This window comes from Coregonus lavaretus (genome assembly GCF_964263955.1).
Source record: "Coregonus lavaretus genome assembly, chromosome: 34".
In the NCBI taxonomy this organism is placed as follows: domain Eukaryota; kingdom Metazoa; phylum Chordata; class Actinopteri; order Salmoniformes; family Salmonidae; genus Coregonus; species Coregonus lavaretus.
Window position 1 is genome coordinate 35,350,714 of NC_140021.1, and position 23,475 is coordinate 35,374,188.

General features: G+C 42.4%; 1 protein-coding gene across 1 annotated transcript in view; it reads left to right on the forward strand.

Annotated features, from left to right (window-relative positions):
* Window positions 1-23,475, forward strand: part of LOC311109187 (rho GTPase-activating protein 21-like) — a gene marked incomplete at both ends in the record, with an annotated part of 144,463 nt that overhangs the window by 71,331 nt on the left and 49,657 nt on the right. Inside the window, 2 exons of the mRNA XM_084152026.1 lie at window positions 13,258-13,350; window positions 20,307-20,385. Coding sequence (XP_084008152.1) covers window positions 13,258-13,350; window positions 20,307-20,385 — 172 coding nt within the window. The remainder of the gene's footprint in view (window positions 1-13,257; window positions 13,351-20,306; window positions 20,386-23,475) is intronic.

Genomic DNA, 23,475 nt, shown 5'->3' on the forward strand with positions numbered 1-23,475 from the left:
ACCGAGCTACACGCTCTCACAACAAAACAATCACTCACAAAGACAAGGGGAACAGAGGGAACACTTATACACATACTAATTAGGGGAATGAGCACCAGGTGTGTGTGATTGACAAGACATGACAGGTGGAGTGATGAGAATGGGATCGGCAGTAGCTAGTACTCCGGTGACGACGAACGCCGAAGCCTGCCCGAACCAGGATGGGGGGCAGCCTCGGCGGAAGTCGTGACACCTGCGCTCCCTCCAAATCACGCCCCACATAATCACTCATCTCCCTCTGTCTCTTGTGGTCACACTCACTTAAACAAACAAATATATACATATGATACATTACCACACACCACTTCCCTACTCTCATCTCTTCCTGTAGCTTTCACTTTGATTTTCTATCTCACACTCTATGTGACACCCTCCCCCTTTAACACAAACAAATACACAGTGGTGCTTGTATGTTCTGACTGCTCAGAATTCTCATGTCATCTCTCAATGTAATGGGTTACTCCCCTTGCATTGGAACCATGTAATGCTTTGGTTGCTAGGCATACTATATTTCCTCCATTTCCGGTTGCAGTTGGTAGCCAAACACAAAGTTGCGACAACGATATTACTGGAACTATCAGATGGACATCATTTAAAAGGAATGTAATCCAGTATCAGAGTCTATACATTACGAATACACTCGTAACCAACAGTCTTGGTGACTCCCAGCCCACGCACCCTGTCTGTCCCTCAGCACTGAAGCATGACTCCCCATAGTCAGCACACAATGACCCTGACATTAGGTGATGACACTGCCTCTCTCACATGTCACATAGGACTGGCCAGATGTGACAGACACCAGGGATCGATGGGTCGGGGGAGGAACGGATGATGGGGTGAGGAAAGAAGGGACAGAGGGAGGAATGATGGGAAATTAGACGGCAGACATGTTGGCAGAGAGTTGGGGACAGTAGCAGGTAAGGACATGAGTCATAGGGGATCATGGGTATTATGTACAGAACAGTGGCACAGAACTGTACTTGACAAATGTCAAATGTTTACTGTAATCACTCTTAGATCACAGTCTGCGAATGACACATTCTCACCTGGTAATGTTTCATGTCGTCTTGGGAATACTATAGATAGAGGGATGAATCCTAACCACCAGGCATCAGGCATTTATGCCAAAAGAGCGTTGGGCCAGTAACTGAAAGGCTGCTAGTTCGAATCCTCAGCCGACAGTGTCAGAAAGGCACTTAACCCTAATTGCTCCAGGACCCTGGCCAGGACCCCACTCGCCGAGGGTGGCTCGGAGAGTGGGGTAATTTATTCGTACTAGTTCATCTTTCCACAAGATATAGTCCCAACACAAATCTAGTCCTTCGTTCTTTTTGTTCTGTATCTATGGACACGACCCAGTCGTTCATTCTAAATGTTCCATTGCCATACTGGCTGGCAACGTTCTTATCCCTTGCTTGCTAGCTAGCCAACTACGGCTAACTTACAGTCACGTCAAAAAGTTCTGCCAGAATAACAGCAAAGTAGCTGGATTTGCATTGGTTTAAGCTGTTTTCTAGTGGTATTTATTTGGATACATCCATACAGTGGCGAAAAAAAGTATTTAGTCAGCCACCAATTGTGCAAGTTCTCCCACTTAAAAAGATGAGAGAGGCCTGTAATTTCCATCATAGGTACACGTCAACTATGACAGACAAAATGAGGGGAAAAAATCCAGAAAATCACATTGTAGGATTTTTTATGAATTTATTTGCAAATTATGGTGGAAAATAAGTATTTGGTCAATAACAAAAGTTTCTCAATACTTTGTTATATACCCTTTGTTGGCAATGACACAGGTCAAACGTTTTCTGTAAGTCTTCACAAGGTTTTCACACACTGTTGCTGGTATTTTGGCCCATTCCTCCATGCAGATCTCCTCTAGAGCAGTGATGTTTTGGGGCTGTCGCTGGGCAACACAGACTTTCAACTCCCTCCAAAGATGTTCTATGGGGTTGAGATCTGGTGACTGGCTAGGCCACTCCAGGACCTTGAAATGCTTTTTACGAAGCCACTCCTTTGTTGCCCGGGCGGTGTGTTTGGGATCATTGTCATGCTGAAAGACTCAGCCACGTTTCATCTTCAATGCCCTTGCTGATGGAAGGAGGTTTTCACTCAAAATCTCACGATACATGGCCCCATTCATTCTTTCCTTTACACGGATCAGTCGTCCTGGTCCCTTTGCAGAAAAACAGCCCCAAAGCATGATGTTTCCACCCCCATGCTTCACAGTAGGTATGGTGTTCTTTGGATGCAACTCAGCATTCTTTGTCCTCCAAACACGACGAGTTGAGTTTTTACCAAAAAGTTATATTTTGGTTTCATCTGACCATATGACATTCTCCCAATCCTTTTCTGGATCATCCAAATGCACTCCAGCAAACTTCAGACGGGCCTGGACATGTACTGGCTTAAGCAGGGGGACACGTCTGGCACTGCAGGATTTGAGTCCCTGGCGGCGTAGTGTGTTACTGATGGTAGGCTTTGTTACTTTGGTCCCAGCTCTCTGCAGGTAATTCACTAGGTCCCCCCGTGTGGTTCTGGGATTTTTGCTCACCGTTCTTGTGATCATTTTGACCCCACGGGGTGAGATCTTGCGTGGAGCCCCAGATCAAGGGAGATTATCAGTGGTCTTGTATGTCTTCCATTTCCTAATAATTGCTCCCGTAGTTGATTTCTTCAAACCAAGCTGCTTACCTATTGCAGATTCAGTCTTCCCAGCCTGGTGCAGGTCTACAATTTTGTTTCTGGTGTCCTTTGACAGCTCTTTGGTCTTGGCCATAGTGGAGTTTGGAGTGTGACTGTTTTAGGTTGTGGACAGGTGTCTTTTATACTGATAACAAGTTCAAACAGGTGCCATTAGTACAGGTAACGAGTGGAGGACAGAGGAGCCTCTTAAAGAAGAAGTTACAGGTCTGTGAGAGCCAGAAATCTTGCTTGTTTGTAGATGACCAAATACTTATTTTCCACCATAATTTGCAAATAAATTCATTACAAATCCTACAATGTGATTTTCTGGATTTTTTTTCCCTCAATTTGTCTGTCATAGTTGACGTGTACCTATGATGAAAATTACAGGCCTCTCTCATCTTTTTAAGTGGGAGAACTTGCACAATTGGTAGCTGACTAAATACTTTTTTCCCCCACTGTAACAATGAACTAATGAGGCGTGATTTCGCCTGGCATAGAGAATGTGCTCACTCGTCAGGACACTGTTGTTCAGAGGAGCTAGCCAACAACACAGCTACAGTAACACAATCACTTCAAACTGAAGCTGGAAGACTGCAAATTAGCTGCGTTTTATTTTACCTTTTTTCAATTTTTTTTTTTTTATATATATATCCATAAAAATGATGCCAGCTGATTCCTGATTTCGACCGGCTGAGAAATGCTGCCTGCCTTTCTGTCTCGTCCCGACTCCTGACACATTCAATACTGTGGGACAACAGGAGATCGAATTTGAATATTGAAACAATGTTGCAAATGTCGGAGAGACAGACAGCAAGGTTTATACAAATCTCAGCTGTTGAAAACGAAATGTTAGTCTAAAGGAAATGTGAGATAATGTCTAGATGCTTTTTATAGTGGAGATCAAGTTTATAAAGTCCCTGACTGGGTTGATGAGACAGTGTAAATAGGCATTTTAATGTCATAGATTTAGCTGGTGGTAACTTGTGGAATAGACACCAGCTGGAATAAGAGCTGGACTCAGAGTTCCAATGTGGCAATTGTTTGCTTGGCAGGATTATAGGCTTGAGGTGGCTTCCTTGATCACGCAGGTAGCCAGCCTACGTAAGAAACTGGGGAAAACGCAGAGTGGAATGATTACCTTTTCTACGCCGGTGGCTGGATGGCGTTGGCGCATGTTGGATGTGTCTCCGTCTTGTCGTTTGTCGTTATCCGACTGGCCGGTGTTGCCCGGAGTTCGTTTGCCAGAGGAGCCATCTCCTGCCTCTCCTCCCCCATCCGATAGTGGAGTCGAAGGAGCACAGCAAGAGAAGCATGGCAATCAACAATGGTCGCATGTCACGAGCCGTGGAAGCCGAAGACAGCGACCTCTACACTCCCAACGAGAGGCCCAGAGCGAATACAAACAACAAATGGTTTCGCCGCCCTGGAGCCTGATCTTCCTGCACCTTCGTAGCTGGGGGTACCTGTGTCTGCGGCCGTTGTGCCTACTCCTACTCCTTCCCCTACAATTTCGAAGTCGACGTCGACAACCTTCTGTCCCTGCTCTGGATCGAGTGGGGCTTCTCCAACTGTCGGAGGCCTGCACCATCCTGTGAAGCGTGGGAGTGGGCGGATTTCCTCGTCCTTCTCGCCAGTCGTGATTTTGGGCAGCTCCATGGTAAGAAATGTGACTGTTCGTGGTGCAAAAACAATGTCCTATCCCGGAGCTCGAGTAAATTACATTACTAAGCTGCTCCCGAATGTACTACGCCAGGACATGGACATCTATTCTATCTTAGTCCATATGGGTTTTAATCACATTATAAAGGGCAGCTCTGAACAGTTAATACTGGATTTCAAAGAGCTGATTGACTCTCTGCTAGACACTAATAAAAGACTCATCATATCTGGCCCTGTGCCCTCTCTGAATCGTGGTATTGAACACTTTAGCAGGATTCTTTCTCTTCACAACTGGCTACGTGATTATTGCAGCTCAGTGGGTGTAACTTTTGTTGACAATTTCGATATATTTTGGAAACAAAACACGTTTTATAAGGAGGCTGAGATCCACCCAAATAATTTGTGTCCCTTCATCCTTTCACAGCATTATAAGGCTGCGTTGAGACAATGACTTATCAATGTCCCAAACCGAGCTCAGTTAATCCCTACCATTGTGTCGCTGAGTCATCATAATGCTTCAGCAAATGTACATTATACCAGTGGCATTGGTAGACACAATGTAAGCAACCTAATGTATGTCCTTCTAACTGCCTTGAATGCCTACAGCTATTGTATGTGACAATCATGCATCTATGAACCAGATTTATGCTGTTAGCACTGAGGCGGTGTGCACTAGTAGGAAGTCCACTGTGTGCAGCTCACCCTGCACTAACATAAATAACATGAAAATATCTGCTTCTGCTAAGCTTCCCAGTAAAGCAATGAAAACAACCAAGCATCCCAGAAAAGTGCTCAAAATAGCCCACATTAACATATGTAGTTTAAGAAACAAGGTTCAAGAAATGAATAACTTGCTAGTAACAGATGACATTCATATTCTCTGAAACTCACTTAGACAATATTTTTGATGATATAGTGGTATCAATACAAGGTTATAACATTTACAGAAAATACGTACTGGAGGTGTTGCTGTTTAAATTCAGAACCACATTCCTGTAAAGATTAGAGAGGATCTCATGTTAAATACTATTGAAGTAATATGGCTACAGGTTCATCTGCCTCACCTAAAGCCCATTCTTGTGGGAAGCTGCTAAAGACCACCAAGTGCTAACAGTCAGTATCTGGATAACATGTGTGAAATGCTTGATCATGTATGTGATATCAACAGAGAAGTATATTTTCTGGGTGATTTAAATATTGACTGGCTTTCAAGCTGCCAACTCAAGGAAAAGCTTCAAATTGTAACCAGTGCCTGCAACCTGGTTCAGGTTGTCAGTCAACCTGTCAGGGTATTTACAAACAGCACAGGAATGAAATCATCAACATGTATTGATCACATCTTTACTAATGCTGCAGCAATTTGCTTGAAAGCAGTATCCCGATCCATCGGATGTAGTGATCACAATATAGTAGCCATATCTAGGAAAACCAAAGTTCCAAAGGCTGGGCCTATATAGTGTATAAGAGGTCACACAATAATATTTGTTGGTCTGTGGTGTGTAATGAGGAGCAAACAGACATTGCACTTGACAAAGTTATGAAATTGCTTATTCCAGTTACTAATAACCATGCACCCATAAGGAAAATGATTGTAAAAACGGTTAAATCCCCATGGATTGATGAGGAATTGAAAAATGGTATGATTGAGAGGTAGGAGGCAAAAGGAATGGCAAATAAGTGTGGCTGCACACCCGATTGGCAAACGTACTGCAAATTGAGAAATCGTGTTACTAAACTGAATAAAAAGAAGAAGAAACTACACTATGAAACAAAGATAAATTACATAAAGAATGATAGTAAAAAGCTTTGGAGCACCTTCAATGAAATTTTGGGGAAAAAAGCAAACTCAGCTCCATCATTCATTGAATCAGATGGCTCATTCATTACAAAACCGACTGATACTGCTAGCTACTTTAATAATTTTTTCATTGGCAAGATTAGCAAACTTAGGCATGACATGCCATCAACAAACGCTGAAAGACTAGAATCGTAATTTTGAATTCCGTAATTGTTGTCTATCAAAAATGACAAGCCACCGGGGTCTGACAACTTGGATGGAAAATGACTGAGGATAAAGCGGACTATATTGCCACTCCTATTTGCCATATCTTCAATTTAAGCCTACTAGAAAGTGTGTGCCCTTCAGGCCTGGAGGGAAGCAAAAGTCATTCCGCTACCTAAGAATAGTAAAGCCCCCTTTACTGGCTCAAACAGCCTGTTACCAACCCTTAGTAAACTTTTGCAAAAAATGGTGTTTGACCAGATACAATCCTATTTTACAGTAAACAAATTGACAACAGACTTTCAGCACGCTTATAGGGAAGGACATTCAACAAGCACAGCACTTACACAAATTACTGATGATTGGTTGAGAGACATTGATGATAAAAAGATTGTGGGGGCTGTTTTGTTAGACTTCAGTGTGGCTTTTGACATTATCGATCATAGTCTGCTGCTGAAAAACGTATGTGTTATGGCTTTACACCTCCTGCTATATTGTGCATAAAGAGTTACCTGTCTAACAGAACACAGAGGGTGTTCTTTAATGGAAGCCTCTCCAACATAATCCAGGTAGAATTAGGAATTCCTCAGGGCAGCTGTCTAGGCCCCTTACTTTTTTTAATCTTTACCAACAGTATGCCACTGGCTTTGAGTAAAACCAGTGTGTCTATGTATGCGGATGACTCAACACTATACACGTCAGCTACTACAGCAACTGAAATGACTGCAACACTTAACAAAGAGCTGTAGTTAGTTTCAGAATGGGTGGCAAGGAATAAGGTAGTACTAAATATTTCAAAAACTAAAAGCATTGTATTTGGGACAAATCCTTCACTAAACTCTAAACCTCAACTACATTTTTAATAAATAATGTGGAAATATTTAGTTGAGGTGACTAAACTGCTTGGAGTAACCATGGATTGTAAACTGTCATGGTCAAAACATATTGATACAACTGTAGCTACGATGGGGAGAAGTCTGTCCATAATAAAGCACAGCTCTACCTTCTTAAAAGCACAATCAACAAGGCAGGTCCTACAGGCTCTAGTTTTGTCGCATCTGGACCACTGTTCAGTCGTTTGGTCAGGTGCCACAAAGAGGGACTTAGGAAAATTGCAATTGGCTCAGAACAGGGAAGCACGGCTGGCCCTTAGATGTACACAGAGAGCAAATATTAATCAAATGCATGTCAATCTCATCTGGCTCAAAGTAGAGGAGATATTGACTCATCACTACTTGTATTTGTGAGAGGTATTGACATGTTGAAAGCACCGAGCTGTCTGTTTAAATGACTAGCACACAGCTCAGACACCCATGCATACCCCACAAGACATGCCACCAGAGGTCTCTTCACAGTCCCTAAGTCCAGAACATACTATCGGAGGCGCACAGTACTACATAGAGCCATGACTACATAGAACTCTATTCCACATCAAGTAACTGATGCAAGCAGTTGAATCAGATTTTTAAAAAAACAGATAAAAATACACCCTATGGAACAGCGGGGATTGTGAAGCAACACAAACATAGGCACAGACATATGCATAAACACACATACACATGGATTTTGTGTTGTAGATATGTGGTAGTGGAGTATGGGCCTGAGGGCACACACTTATTAGTGTGTTGTGAATTCTGTAATGAATGTATTGTAATGTTTTAAAAATTGTATACCTGCCTTAATTTTGCCGGACCCCAGGAAGAGTAGCTGCTGCCTTGGCAGTAGCTAATGGGGATCCATAATAAATACAAATACAAATGTGTTAGATGTGTATGCTGAGGCTTAACAAAGTGTTCACACCCCTTTACTTTCCCCACATTTAGTTGTTACAAATTGGGATTAAAATGAAATGTAAGTCTTTTTTTAAATTTACACATTAATACTCTGTCAAAGTGGAAGAAATGTTTAAACATTTTAAAAAATGCATGAAAAATAAAACCCTATCTTGATTAGATAAGTAAGTTAAGTAAGATAAGTATTCAATCACATGAGTCAATACATGTTAGAATCACCCAGCGATTACAGCTGTGAGTCTTTTTGGGTAAGTCTCTAAGAGCTTTGTTTGCACACCTGGATTGTACAATATTTGCCCATTATTCTTTAAAATAAAATGGTCAAGCTCTGTCAAGTTGGTTGTTGATCATTGCTAGACAGCCATTTTCAAGTCTTGCCATAGATTTCCAAGCCAATTTAAGTCAAAACTGTAGGCCACTCAGGAACATTCAATGTTTTCTTGATAAGCAGTTTGGAAATCTATGGCAAGACTTGAAAATTGCTGTCTAGCAATGATCAACAACCAACTTGACAGAACTTGACAGAGCTTGACATGTTATTTGGCCATAACATGATGCAGCCACCACCATGCTTGAAAATATGGTACTCCGTGGTACTCAGTGATGTGTTCTGCTGGATTGTATTCAGGGCAACGCTTTGTATTGAGGACAAAAAGTTAATTTCTTTGTCCACATTTTTTTGCAGTATTACTTTAGTGCCTTATTGCAAATAGGATGCATGTTTTGGAATATTTTTGTTCCGTACGGACTTCCTTCTTTTCACTCTGTCATTTAGGTTAGTAATGTGGAGTAACTACAATATTGTTGATCCATCCTCAGTTTCATCCTATCACAGCCATTCAATTCTGTAACTGTTTTAAAGTCACCATTGGCCTCATGGTTAAATCCCTGAGCTGTTTCCTTCCTCTCCGGCAACTGAGTTAGGAAGGACGCCTGTATCTTTGTAATGACAGGGTGTATTGATACACTATCCAAAGCGTAATTAATAACTTCACCATGCTCAGAGATATTCAGTGTCTGCTTTTTTACCCATCTACCAATAGGTGCCCTTCTTTGCTATGCCCTCCGACAAACCATCAAACAGGCAAAGAGTCAATATAGGACTAAGATTGAATCGTACTATACCGGATCTGACGCTCGTCGGATGTGGCAGGGCTTGAAAACTATTACAGACTACAAAGGGAAGCACAGCCGCTAGCTGCCCAGTGACACAAGCCTAACAGACAAGCTAAACCACTTCTATGCTCGCTTTGAGGCAAGCAACACTGAAGCATACATGAGAGCACCAGCTGTTCCGGATGACTATGTGATCACGCTCTCCGTAGCCGATGTGAGTAAGAATTTTAAGCAGGTCAACATTCACAAGGCCGCAGGGCCAGACGGATTACCAGGACGTGTGCTCCGAGCATGTGCTGACCAACTGGCAAGTATCTTCACCGACATTTTCAACATGACCCTGACTGAGTCTGTAATACCAACATGTTTCAAGCAGACCACCATAGTCCCAGGGCCTAAGGACACTAAGATAACCTGCCAAAATGACTACCGACCAGTAGCACTGACGTCTGTAGCCATGAAGTGCTTTGAAAGGCTGGTCATGGCTCATATCAACACCATTATCCCAGAAACCCTAGACCCACTCCAATTTGCATACCACCCCAACAGATCCACAGATGATGCAATCTCTATTGCACTCCACACTGCCCTTTCCCACCTGGACAAGAGGAACACCTACGTGAGAATGCTACTCATTGACTACAGCTCAGCATTCAACACCATAGTGCCCTCTAAGCTCATCACTAAGCTAAGGATCCTGGGACTAAACAACTCCCTCTGCAACTGGATCCTGGACTTCCTGACGGTCCGCCCCCAGGTGGTAAGGGTAGGTAACAACACATTTGCCACGCTGATCCTCAACACGGGGGCCCCTCAGGGGTGTGTGCTCAGTCCCCTCCTGTACTCCCTGTTCACCCATGACTGTATGTCCAGGCACGTCTCCAACACCATCATTAAGTTTGCCGACGACACAACAGTGGTAGATCACCGACAACGATGAGACAGCCATAGGGAGGAGGTCCGAGACCTGGCTGTGTGGTGCCAGGATAACAACCTCTCCCTCAACGTGACAAAGACAAAGGAGATGATTGTGGACTACAGGGAAAAAAAAGAGGACTGAGCACGCCCCCATTCTCATCGACTGGGCTGTAGTGGAACAGGTTGAGAGCTTCAAGTTCCTTGGGTCCACATCACCAACAAACGATCATGGTCCAAACACACCAAGACAGTCGTGAAGAGGGCACGACAAAGCCTATTCCCCCTCAGGAGAAAGATTTGGCATGGGTCCTCAGATCCTCAAAAAGTTATACAGCTGCACCTTCGAGAGCATCCTGACTGGTTGCATCACCACCTGGTATGGCAACTGCTCGGCCCCTGACCGACCTCCATCCAGGACCTCTATACCAGGCGGTGTCAGAGGAAGGCCCTCAAAATTATCAAAGACTCCAGCCACCCTAGTCATAGACTGTTCTCTCTGCTACCACATGGCAAGCGGTACCGGAGCGCCAAGTCTAGGTCCAAAAGGCTTCTCAACAGCTTCTACCCCCAAGCCATAAGACTCCTGAACAGCTAATCATGGCTATCCGGACTATTTGCACTGCCCCCCCACCCCCACCCCATCTTTTTACGCTGTTGCTACTCTGTTAATTATTTATGCATAGTCACTTTAACTCTACCCACATGTACATATTACCTCAACTACCTCAACTAGCCGGTGCCCCCGCACATTGACTCTGCACCGGTACCCCCCTGTGTATATAGCCTTCCTACTGTTATTTTATTTTACTTCTGCTCTTTTTTTCTCAACACTTTTTTGTTGTTGCTTTATTTTACTTTTTTATTAAAAAATAAATGCATTGTTGGTTAAGGGCTGTAAGTAAGCATTTCACGGTAATGTCTACACCTCTTGTATTCGGCGCATGTGGCAAATACGATTTGATTTGATTTGATTGGAGAACCTCCCTGGTCTTTGTGGTTGAATCTGTGCTTGACATTCACTACTCAACTGAGGGACCTTACAGGAAATTATGTGCCTGGGTTAGTCATAAAAAAGTCATGTTAACCACTATTATTGCACACAGAGTGAGTCCATGGAACTTATTATGTGTCTCCTGAACGTATTTAGGCTTGCCATAACAAAGGGGTTGAATACCTATTGACTGTCACGGGCGCCAATGAAGTACGACCAAAGCGCAGCGTTGGGAGTGAACATGATGATTTTAATGGTGAAACACACGACAAAACAAAACACGATCCGTGACGTCCTCAGTTACACCGACTGAACATAGAACAAAATCCCACAACCCCAAGGTGAACAATGACAGTTTAAATATGGCTCCCAATCAGAGATAACGAGCCGACAGCTGACACTCGTTACCACTGATTGGGAGTCACTCAACCAATAACCACCCAACCAACCCAAACACAACAATACTTAACACACTCTGGCTAAAATACCAAGTCCCGGAACCAGAGCGTGACAGTACCCCCCCCTAAAGGCGCGGACTGCGACCGCGCCTCAAAACCCCAAATAGGGGAGGGCTGGGTGGGTGTTGCTCCTCGGAGGCGGCTCCGGCTCCGGGCTTGACCACCACCCTACATAACTCCCCCCGTAATGGCCCCGGTCCAATCCAACCCAGCTGGCTGGATCCACACTGATGACGCGCACCCCTAGCTTGGCGCGTGAGACAGGGATGGACCGGACCTGGCCGACGATACGCACCCTCGGCTTGGTACGTGGAGCCGGAACGGACCTCCTCAGGTTGACGACTCGCCTCCCTGGCTTGGTGCGAGTAGCAGGAATAGTCCGAGTTGGGCCGACGACGCACACCGTAGTCTTGGTGCGTAGAGCAGAGACAGGCCGGGCTGGGCTGGCGACGCACCCCGTAGGCCTGGCGCGGGGCGCAGGAACAGGCCGGGCTGGGCTGGCGAAACGCACCACAGACTTGGTGCGGGGCGCAGGAACAGGCCGAGCTGGGCTGGCGACGCACCCCGTAGGCTTGGTGCGTTGAGCAGGGACAGGCCGGGCTGGGCTGGCGAAACGCACCGTAGGTTCAATGCGAGGAACAGGAACAGACAGAACCGCACTGGGGACACACACACCTGGCCCTACACGGGGATCAGGAACGGGCCGGACCGGACTGGAAACACCCCCCAGTACCTCTCGCCGTGCCTCCACACTTTCCATCCCCTTCGTAACCAGTGGCCCCCTTAAACTGGCGGCCATATCTGCCAACCTCTTGCACTCCTCCGGGCCGTACACCTTCTGCCCCGACGTCGTGAGCCCCCCCCTAAAAATTTTCTGGGGGTCTCTCCTCTCGGTGGACCAGGCCTCCATAGTCCTCTCCCAACCTTCGCTCTTCTGGCTCCACCACTCGTTATCCAACTGCTGCTTGGTCTCGTTGTGGTGGGTTTTTCTGTCACGGGCGCCAATGAAGTACGACCAAAGCGCAGCGTTGGGAGTGAACATGATGATTTTAATGGTGAAACACACGACAAAACAAAACACGATCCGTGACGTCCTCAGTTACACCGACTGAACATAGAACAAAAACCCACAACCCCAAGGTGAACAATGACAGTTTAAATATGGCTCCCAATCAGAGATAACGAGCCGACAGCTGACACTCGTTACCACTGATTGGGAGTCACTCAACCAATAACCACCCAACCAACCCAAACACAACAATACTTAACACACTCTGGCTAAAATACCAAGTCCCGGAACCAGAGCGTGACATTGACTCAAGACATTTCAGCTTTAAAATGTTTTCCACTTTGACATTGTTGGGTATTGTGTGTAGGTCAGTACCACAAAATCTCAATTTAAATTCAGACTGTTACACAACAAAATGGAAAAAGTCAAGGGGTGTGAATACCTTCTGAAGGCACTGTATGTAGTATTACTAGTTCTAATGCTAGTAGTGATATTCCCTAATAATACTGTAAATCTGTTCTGGCTGTGGCTCTGCCAAGCATGTGACCTGACCCCTTGTGCGCTTCTGCTCCTGTCGTTACCAGGGAGACAGAGGAACAGGCTGGAACCAATGGACACCATCTTCGTCAAGCAAGTGAAGGAGGGAGGCCCCGCCCACAGAGCTGGACTCTGTACAGGTAACGGCATTTGGGCCTTCACGCTTTAACCCTGGAGAACAGTCAGGCTTCAGAGGAAAGCTCATGAATCATGTTTTGTGTCACTGATTTGACCACACAATATAGATTAAATTCCCTGGAGCTTGTGGATTCTCAAGACCACATTCACTTCAACACTACCGGTCAAAAGTTTTAGAACGCCTATTCATTCAAGGGTTTTTCTTTATTTTTTAAACTATTTTTTACATTGTAGAATAATAGCAAAGATATCAAAACTTTAAAATAACACATATAGCATCGTGTAGTAACCCAAAAAGTGTTAAACAAGTCAAAATATATTTTATATTTGAGATTCTTCAAATAGCGACCCTTTGCCTTGATGACAGCTTTGCACACTTGGCATTCTCTCAACCAACTTCACCTGGAATGATTTTCCAACAGTCTTGAAGGAGTTCTCACATATGCTGAGCACTTGTTGGCTGCTTTTCCTTCACTCTGCGGTCCGACTCATCCCAAACTATCTCAATTTGTTTGAGGTCGGGGGATTGTGGAGGCCAGGTCATCTGTTGCAGCGCTCCATCACTCTCGTTCTTGGTCAAATAACCCTTACACAGCCTGGAGGTGTGTTGGGTCATTGTCCTGTTGAAAAACAAATCAGATGGGATGGCGTATCGCTGCAGAATGCTGTGGTAGCCATGCTGGTTAAGTGTGCCTTGAATTCTAAATAAATCACAGACATTTTCACCAGCAAAGCACCCGCACACCATAACACCTCCTCCTCCATGCTTTACGGTGGGAAATACACATGCAGAGAGCATCCATTCACCCACACCGCATCTCAGAAAGCCACTGCGGTTGGAACCAAAAATCTCCAATTCGGACTCCAGACCAAAGGACACATTTCCACCGGTCTAATGTCCATTGCTCGTGTTTCTTGGCCCAAGCAAGTCTCTTCTTATTATTGGTGTCCTTTAGTAGTGGTTTCTTTGCAGCAATTAGACCACGAAGGCCTGATTTACACAGTCTCCTCTGAACAGTTGATGTTGAGATGTGTCTGTTACTTGAACTCTGTGAAGCATTAATTTGGGCTGCATTTTCTGAGGCTGGTAACTCTAATGAACTTATCCTCTGCAGCAGAGGTAACTCTGGTTCTTCCATTCCTGTTGCGGTCCTCATGAGAGCCAGTTTCATCATAGCGCTTGATGGTTTTTGTGACTGCACTTGAAGAAACTTTCAAAGTTCTTGAAATGTTCCGTATTGACTGACCTTCATGTCTTAAAGTAATGATGGACTGTCGTTTCTCTTTGCTTATTTGAGCTGTTCATGCCATAATATGGACTTGGTCTTTTACCAGCTCAGCTCAGCTGGTAGAGCACGGCGCTTGTAACGCCAAGGTAGTAGGTTCGATCCCCGGGACCACCCATACACAAAAAAAAAATATGTATGCACGCATGACTGTAAGTCGCTTTGGATAAAAGCGTCTGCTAAATGGCATATTATTATTATTATTATTACCAAATAGGGCTACAGTGAGGGAAAAAAGTATTTGATCCCCTGCTGATTTTGTACGTTTGCCCACTGACAAAGAAATGATCAGTCTATAATTTTAATGGTAGGTTTATTTGAACAGTGAGAGACAGAATAACAACAAACAAATCCAGAAAAACGCATGTCAAAAATGTTATAAATTGATTTGCATTTTAATGAGGGAAATAAGTATTTGACCCCTCTGCAAAACATGACTTAGTACTTGGTGGCAAAACCCTTGTTGGCAATCACAGAGGTCAGACATTTCTTGTAGTTGGCCACCAGGTTTGCACACATCTCAGGAGGGATTTTGTCCCACTCCTCTTTGCAGATCGTCTCCAAGTCATTAAGGTTTCGAGACTGACGTTTGGCAACTCGAACCTTCAGCTCCCTCCACAGATTTTTTATGGGATTAAGGTCTGGAGACTGGCTCCAGGACCTTAATGTGCTTCTTCTTGAGCCACTCCTTTGTTGCCTTGGCCGTGTGTTTTGGGTCATTGTCATGCTGTAATACCCATCCACGACCCATTTTCAATGCCCTGGCTGAGGGAAGGAGGTTCTCACCCAAGATTTGACAGTATATGGCCCCGTCCATCGTCCCTTTGATGCGGTGAAGTTGTCCTGTCTCCTTAGCAGAAAAACACCCCCAAAGCATAATGTTTCCACCTCCATGTTTGACGGTGAGGATGGTGTTCTTGGGGTCATAGGCAGCATTCCTCCTCCTCCAAACACGGCGAGTTGAGTTGATGCCAAAGAGCTCCATTTTGGTCTCATCTGACCACAACACTTTCACCCAGTTCTCCTCTGAATCATTCAGATGTTCATTGGCAAACTTCAGACGGGCCTGTATATGTGCTTTCTTGAGCAGGGGGACCTTGCGGGCGCTGCAGGATTTCAGTCCTTCACAGCGTATTGTGTTACCAATTGTTTTCTTGGTGACTATGGTCCCAGCTGCCTTGAGATCATTGACAAGATCCTCCCGTGTAGTTCTGGGCTGATTCCTCACCGTTCTCATGATCATTGCAACTCCACGAGGTGAGATCTTGCATGGAGCCCCAGGCCGAGGGAGATTGACAGTTATTTTATGTTTCTTCCATTTGGAATAATCGCACCAACTGTTGTCACCTTCTCACCAAGCTGCTTGGCGATGGTCTTGTAGCCCATTCCAGCCTTGTGTAGGTCTAAAATCTTGTGCCTGACATCCTTGGAGAGCTCTTCGGTCTTGGCCATGGAGGAGAGTTTGGAATCTGATTGATTGCTTCTGTGGACAGGTGTCTTTTATACAGGTAACAAACTGAGATTAGGAGCACTCCCTTTAAGGGTGTGCTCCTAATCTCAGCTCGTTACCTGTATAAAAGGCACCTGGGAGCCAGAAAACTTTCTGATTGAGAGGGGGTCAAATACTTATTTCCCTCAATAAAATGCAAATCAATTTATAACATTTTTGACATGCGTTTTTCTGGATTTTTTTGTTGTTATTCTGTCTCTCACTGTTCAAATAAACCTATCATTAAAAGTATAGTCTGATAATTTTTTTGTCAGTGGGCAAATGTACAAAATCAGCAGGGGATCAAATACTTTTTTCCCTCACCGTATATATCCTGACCTAGTGAGATATACATGGCGGAGACTCAGTCTAGCTAGTCGTCTTGACTTCTTTCTTATGTAATTCTCGTTGGCACCAAAAGTTTAAAAAGTGTTGATAGGGGACAGAATGCGGTCAGACCATCATATAATTGGCATATACATTACTCTTACTGAATTTCCACATGGGCGAGGATATTGGAAATATAATCAAAGCCTATTGGATGATAACTTGTTTTTAACTAGGACAGAGGAATTTATAACTTAATTTTTCCATCGTAACATAGGTACAGCAAATCCCCTTATTGTATGGGACACTTTTAAATGTGCCTTTAGAGGCCATGCAATTCAGTACTCATCTCGAAAACAAAAGCAATTTATGTCAAAAGAGTTCATAAACAAAGGAAATAGAAGGTCTAACAGAACAGATAGATAGCAATAAAAACTGTAACATAAAGGCTAAGAATAAATTAGAGAAAAAAACTAAAATAAATGGACGAACTTATTCAAGTAAGATCAAGTGTAATATATTATACAAATAAAGCAAACTGAATGGAATATGGGGGAAAATGCACCAAATTATTTTTTTATCTTCAACATAGAAATGCTACCAAAAATAATTTACTGAAACTGGTTACAAATGTCGGAGTCACCCATGATTCACCAAATGATACTTTGAAGGAGGAAGCAAAGTACTTTAAGCATATGTTTTCGTTTCAGTCGCCTCCATCTCCTCTAACTGAAGCTAATTGTATGGAATATTTTTCTATTGATAATGTAAAATTAACAGCCATACAGAAAGAATCATGTGAAGGTGAAATTACAGAGGAGGAACTTCTGGATGCAATTAAAGACTTTAAGTCCAGGAAAACTCCAGGGTTGGATGGCATACCAGTTGAGGTATACCAAACCTTTTTTGATATACTCAGAGGACCGTTATTAGCATGTTTTAACCACTCCTATGTGAATGGTAGGTTATCAGACACTCAAGAAGGTCTGATTTCATTATTTTTGAAACAGGATACAAGTAGGAAATATAAAGATCATGTCCATTAAAATAATTGCAGGCCCCTAACCTAATCATTCTAATCAGACAGGTTTTGTACATGGAAGATACTTTGGAGATAATATAAGGCAAGTACTGGAAACAATAGAACACTATGAAAAATCTGGGAAACCAGGCCTGCTATTCATAGCTGACTTTGAAAAGGATTTTGATAAAGTAAGACTGGAGTTTATATATAAATGCCTGGAGCATTTCAATTTTGGAGAATCTCTTATAAAATGGGTTAATATCATGTATAGTAACCCTAGGTGTAAATTAGTAAATAATGGCTATTTCTCAGAAAGTTTTAAACTGTCAAGAGGAGTAAAACAAGGTTGTCCACTATCGTCATATGTATTTATTATGGCCATTGAAATGTTAGCTATTAAAATCAGATCCAACAATATTATCAAGGGATTAGAAATCCAAGGCTTAAAAACAAAGGTGTCATTGTACGCTGATGATTAATGTTTTCTTTTAAATCCACAACTTGAATCCCTCCACAGCCTCATAGAGGATCTCTCTGGATTACAACCAAGTTATGATATTGGATCACTAAAAAATACAATTTTTTACATTACCGTGTAGTTTACCAATAGAATGGTCTGATGGTGATGTGGATATACTCGGAATACATTTCCCAAAATAAATAAATGATCTCACTCCAATACATTTTAATAGAAAGTTAGCAAAAATAGATAAGATCTTGCTACCATGAAAAGGTAAATACCTGTCTATTTGTGGAAAAATCACCCTGATTAACTCTTTAGTATTATCCCAGTTTACCTAGTTGCTTATGGTCTTACCAATGCCTAGTGAACAGGAAAATTATGTGGATATATTGAAGCAACATCTCAAGACATCAGTCAGGAAGTTAAAGCTTGGTCGCAAATGGGTCTTCCAAATGGACAATGACCCCAAGCATACTTCCAAAGTTGTGGCAAAATGGCTTAAGGACAACAAAGTCAACGTATTGGAGTGGCCATCACAAAGCCCTGACCTTAATCCTATAGAACATTTGTGGGCAGAACTGAAAAAGCGTGTGCGAGCAAGGAGGCCTACACACCTGACTCAGTTACACCAGCTCTGTCAGGAGGAATGTTACAAAATTCACCCATCTTATTGTGGGAAGCTTGTGGAAGGCTCCCCGAAAGGTTTGACCCAAGTTAAACAATTTTAAGGCAATGCTACGAAAATACTAATTGAGTGTATGTAAACTTCTGACCCACTGGGAATGTGATGAAAGAAATAAAAGCTGAAAGAAATTATTCTCTCTACTATTATTCTGACATTTCACATTCTTAAAATAAAGTGGTGATCCTAACTGACCTAAGAGAGGGAATTTTTACTAGGATTAAATGTCAGGAATTGTGAAAAACTGAGTTTAAATGTATTTGGCTAAGGTGTATGTAAACTTTGCGCAAAAAAAACATATGGGGGATTGGAAGTGATGCAGACAATTACATTGATGGAAGTTACAATCTATATGCAATATTAAAGCTGATCTACCCCCTACAAAATATATTTTTTTTAAAGAAGGAAAGAAATTCCATAAATTAACTTTTAAGATGGCACACCTGTTAATTGAAATTCATTCCAGGTGACTACCTCATGAAGCTGGTTGAGAGAATGCCAAGTGTGTGCAAAGCTGTCATCAAGGCAAAGGGTGGCTATTTGAAGAATCTCAAAAATAACATATTATTTGATTTGTTTAACACTTTTTTGGTTACTACATGATTGTTAATGTGTTATTTCAACGTTTTTATGTCTTCACTATTATTCTACAATGTAGAAAATAGTACAAATAAAGAAAAACCCTTGAATGAGTAGGTGTTCTAAAACTTTTGACCGGTAGTGTATGTTAATTGCTTGTTGTCAAATCAAAGGTTTGCCATGTCATTTAGTTTCATTGAAACCAAATCAGAATGTGGTCACAAAATATGCATGCAATGCCACTGTGGTCTCAGCGCTGTTGGTTGGCTACATGGCAGCTAAGTGGCACAGACAGACACAGCCTAGCTCTCTCTTTTCATCACTGAATAAACCCTCTCCTGGGAAAGGGGAGTGCACTGGTTTTCCCACAATTATCTCAAATCCCTCGACCGACTTCCTAGATCTCATCTTCAGAAAACGTGAATGGAAAAGCCTGTTTCCTAAACTGCACCCTATTCCCTATAAAGTGCACTACTTTTGACCAGAGGCCTATAGGGTGCCATTTGAGACGTAGCCAAAGAGTCCAACGTACAGTAGGGTTTAGTGTAAACACGTTTCAGCAGTGTCGCTATTCCCCTTTGATCCCAACACAGTCTTATCTGTCTGAGGGGAAATGGTACAGTACAGGGAGCTACATCCTTATCCAAGATGACATGGGCCACATTGAGGAACACATTTTATAATTCTCATATGTAGTTGCAATCGTGTCCCTGCATGTACTGTTGATGATTGTGTTTTTCTGTCATATGCTATGTGTCCATTGGAGACATTCAATGTGCTTTCAATGTTAATTCGGTCCTGCTTTATTTGAAGTGCATCTTATGAAGGCTTCATAAAGCATTCATTTAGGCTTCATAAGTGCTGCATGAATGGGTCACAAATAATCTATAACAATATTTAATGTATAAAATATTAAATGTGAACAAATAAATTGATGGTTATGTCACACAGCTATGCCACATTAGGAATCTTTATAGAGCATGATATACGATTATAAATGATTTGTGAAGCATCTATGTAGTGCTTATGAAGCCTATATGAAGGCTTTATAAAGCCTTCATCAGATGCACTTCAAATAAAGCGGGACCGTTAATTATCTTCCCTTCAGGTGACCGGATTGTAAAGGTGAACGGAGAAAGTATCATTGGAAAGATGTACTCTCAAGTGATCGCCTTGATACAGAACAGGTAAGGGACTGCATGCATCTCTTATAAATCTCACTGTCATGGAGTTTTACACGATGAGGGGGCGATGAAGGTTAAATTATTTGAATTCCATTTTGTTCAGGTTTTTTTCTGTGAGCGCAATGAGCAGTTTCTCTAGAGATAAATCAGATCAAGCCCGAACTGTGCAATGTAGTAGGGAGTTGTAGTTTCCAACAGGCCAATATTTTACATAGTTTAGTGCAGAGAACGTGGTAAATAACTACAATTACCATAATCCGTTGCGCACCCACTTGTCCGGTCTTTGTGGGGCAAACACAGAAAGGGAGAGGAGAGACCGAAGAACGTGTGATCGAGAGGGATAGAGAAGTTGCATCAAGTGGTGTCTCTACCTGAAAATAGATTTTCTAAGTGACGTATAGTTGGTATTCAGCAGTCATCAAAGTATACCTTATTTACTTTGAAGAACTACAAACATTTTGATTTTGTCAGACAGCATAGGCAGCAGCTCTGTAGAGATGAGATGATGACTTGGAATGAAATAATAAATCGTCAAATAAAACGGTAACACTTTATTTGACACATTGTAACCTCCATTTCTGGATCATGGATATTATATTCAATCTCCTCCAGAGGACTTGTGGGTCTTAGAATTTAAGAATTTCAAACACAGATTCAACCACAAAGACAAGGGAGGTTTTCCAGTGCCTCACAAAGAAGGACATCTATTGGTAAGTGGGTAAAAATAAGAAAAGCAGACACTGAATATCCCCTTGAGCATGGTAAAGTTATTAATTACACTTTGGATGCTGTATCAATACACCCAGTCACTATAAAGATACAGGCGTCCTTCCTAACTCAGTTGCCGCAGAGGAAGGATTTCACAATGAGGAATTTAAAACAGTTACAGAGTTGAATGGCTGTGATAGGAGAAAACTGAGGATGGATCAACAACATTGTAGTTATTCCACAATACTAACCTAATTGACAGAGTGAAAAGTAGGAAGCCTGTACAGTATACAAATATTCTAAAACATGCATCCTGTTTGCAATAAGGCACTAAAAGTAATACTGCAAAAAAATTGGGAAAGCAATTAAGTTTTTGTCCAGAATACACAAAGTGTTATGTTTGGGGCAAATCCAATACAACACGTTACTCAGTGCCACTCTCCATATTTTAAAATATAGTGGTGGCGGCATCATGTTTTGGGTATGTTTGTAATCGTTAAGGACTGGGGAGCTTTTCAGGATAAAAAATAAACGGAATGGAGCTAAGCACAGGCAAAATTCTAGCGGTAAACCTGCTTCATTCTGCTTTCCACCAGACACTGGGAGATTTCAGCAGGACAATAACCTAAAGCACAAGGCCAAATCTACACTGGAGTTGCTTACCAAGAAGACAGTGAATGTTCCTGAGTGGCTGAGTTAGTTTTGACTTCAATCTGCTTGAAAATCAATGGCAATACTTGAAAATGGTTGTCTAGCAATGATCAACAACCAATTTGACAGAGTTTGAAGAATTCTGAAAAGAATATTGGGCAGATATTGTACAAACCAGGTGTGCAAAGCTCTTAGAGACTTACCCAGAAAGACTCACAGCTGTAATTGCTGTCAAAGGTGATTCTAACATGTATTGACTCAGGAGTGTGAATACTTACAGTGCCTTCGGAAAATATTTCAGACCCCTTGACTTTTTCCAAATTTTGTTACGTTACAGCCTTATTCTAAAATGTATTCAATTGTTTTTTCACCCTCATCAATCTACACACAATACCCCATAATGACAAAGCAAAAACAGGTTTTCAGACATTTCTGCAAAATAAATGATACAATAAACGGAAATATCAAATTTTGTAAGTATTCCGACCCTTTACTCTATACTTTTTTTTTTAGGGGGTAGATCAGCTTTAATATTGCAGATAGATTGTAACTTCCATCAATGTAATTGTCTGCATCACTTCCAATCCCCCATATGTTTTTTTTTTCTCGCATATATATATATATATATATATATATATATATATATATATATATATTATTGTGGCAGATCAGGGGGTTGGGTCAAGACGTTTACACAGATCAGACACGGACAGAGTATGATTAGCTCGGTTTCAAGGGTGTTTATTAATAAAATAATTAAAAGAAAAGGATAGGTCTCCCCCATGAGACTCTCTCCAGGATACTGTCTCCAACCACACAGAAGTTACCTTACTTACCCCAGTCCTCTCTCGTGTGCTGCCCTTCTGGCAGCTTTATGGGCCTTGCACAGCTGGTGAGCAATCCGCCCTTAATTACTCACCAGCTCCCAATCAGCCCCAATTAGTCCTGTCCGGGGAGCCCGTCGAGACCTGGCACGTCCAACAGGTGGAGCCACCGCCTTGTGATGTATACTACCTCTGTTACCAGGCCTCGACGAGTCTCACCCTGGTGGCTGACCTGCTGTACGCCACAATATATACACATACATATAGACATACATACGTACACATACATATACATTTCCTTTTTTTAAATATATTTCCCTTTGTTACTTTCCAACCCCACCACACCTTCCCTAATTGGAGTAAACTAGTGAACAACAATGCTTAGGCCTCTACTTCCAGCTTATACAGTTGAAGTCGGAAGTTTACATACAGCTTAGCCAAATACATTTAAAAGTTTTTCACAATTCCTGACATTTAATCCTAGTAAAAATGTCCTGTCTTAGGTCAGTTAGGATCACCACTTTATTTTAAGAATGTGAAATGTCAGAATAATAGTAGAAAAAATGATTTATTTCAGCTTTTATTTCTTTCATCACATTCCCAGTGGTTCATAGGTTTACATACACTCAATTAGTATTTAGTAGCATTGCCTTTAAATTGTTTAACTTGGGTCAAACATTTTGGGTAGCCTTCCACAAGCTTCCCACAATAAGTTGGGTGAATTTTGTAACATTCCTCCTGACAGAGCTGGTGTAACTGAGTCAGGTTGGTAGGCCTCCTTGCTCGCACACGCTTTTTCAGTTCTGCCCACAAATGTTCTATAGGATTGAGGTCAGGGCTTTGTGATGGCCACTCCAATACCTTGACTTTGTTGTCCTTAAGCCATTTTGCCACAACTTTGGAAGTATGC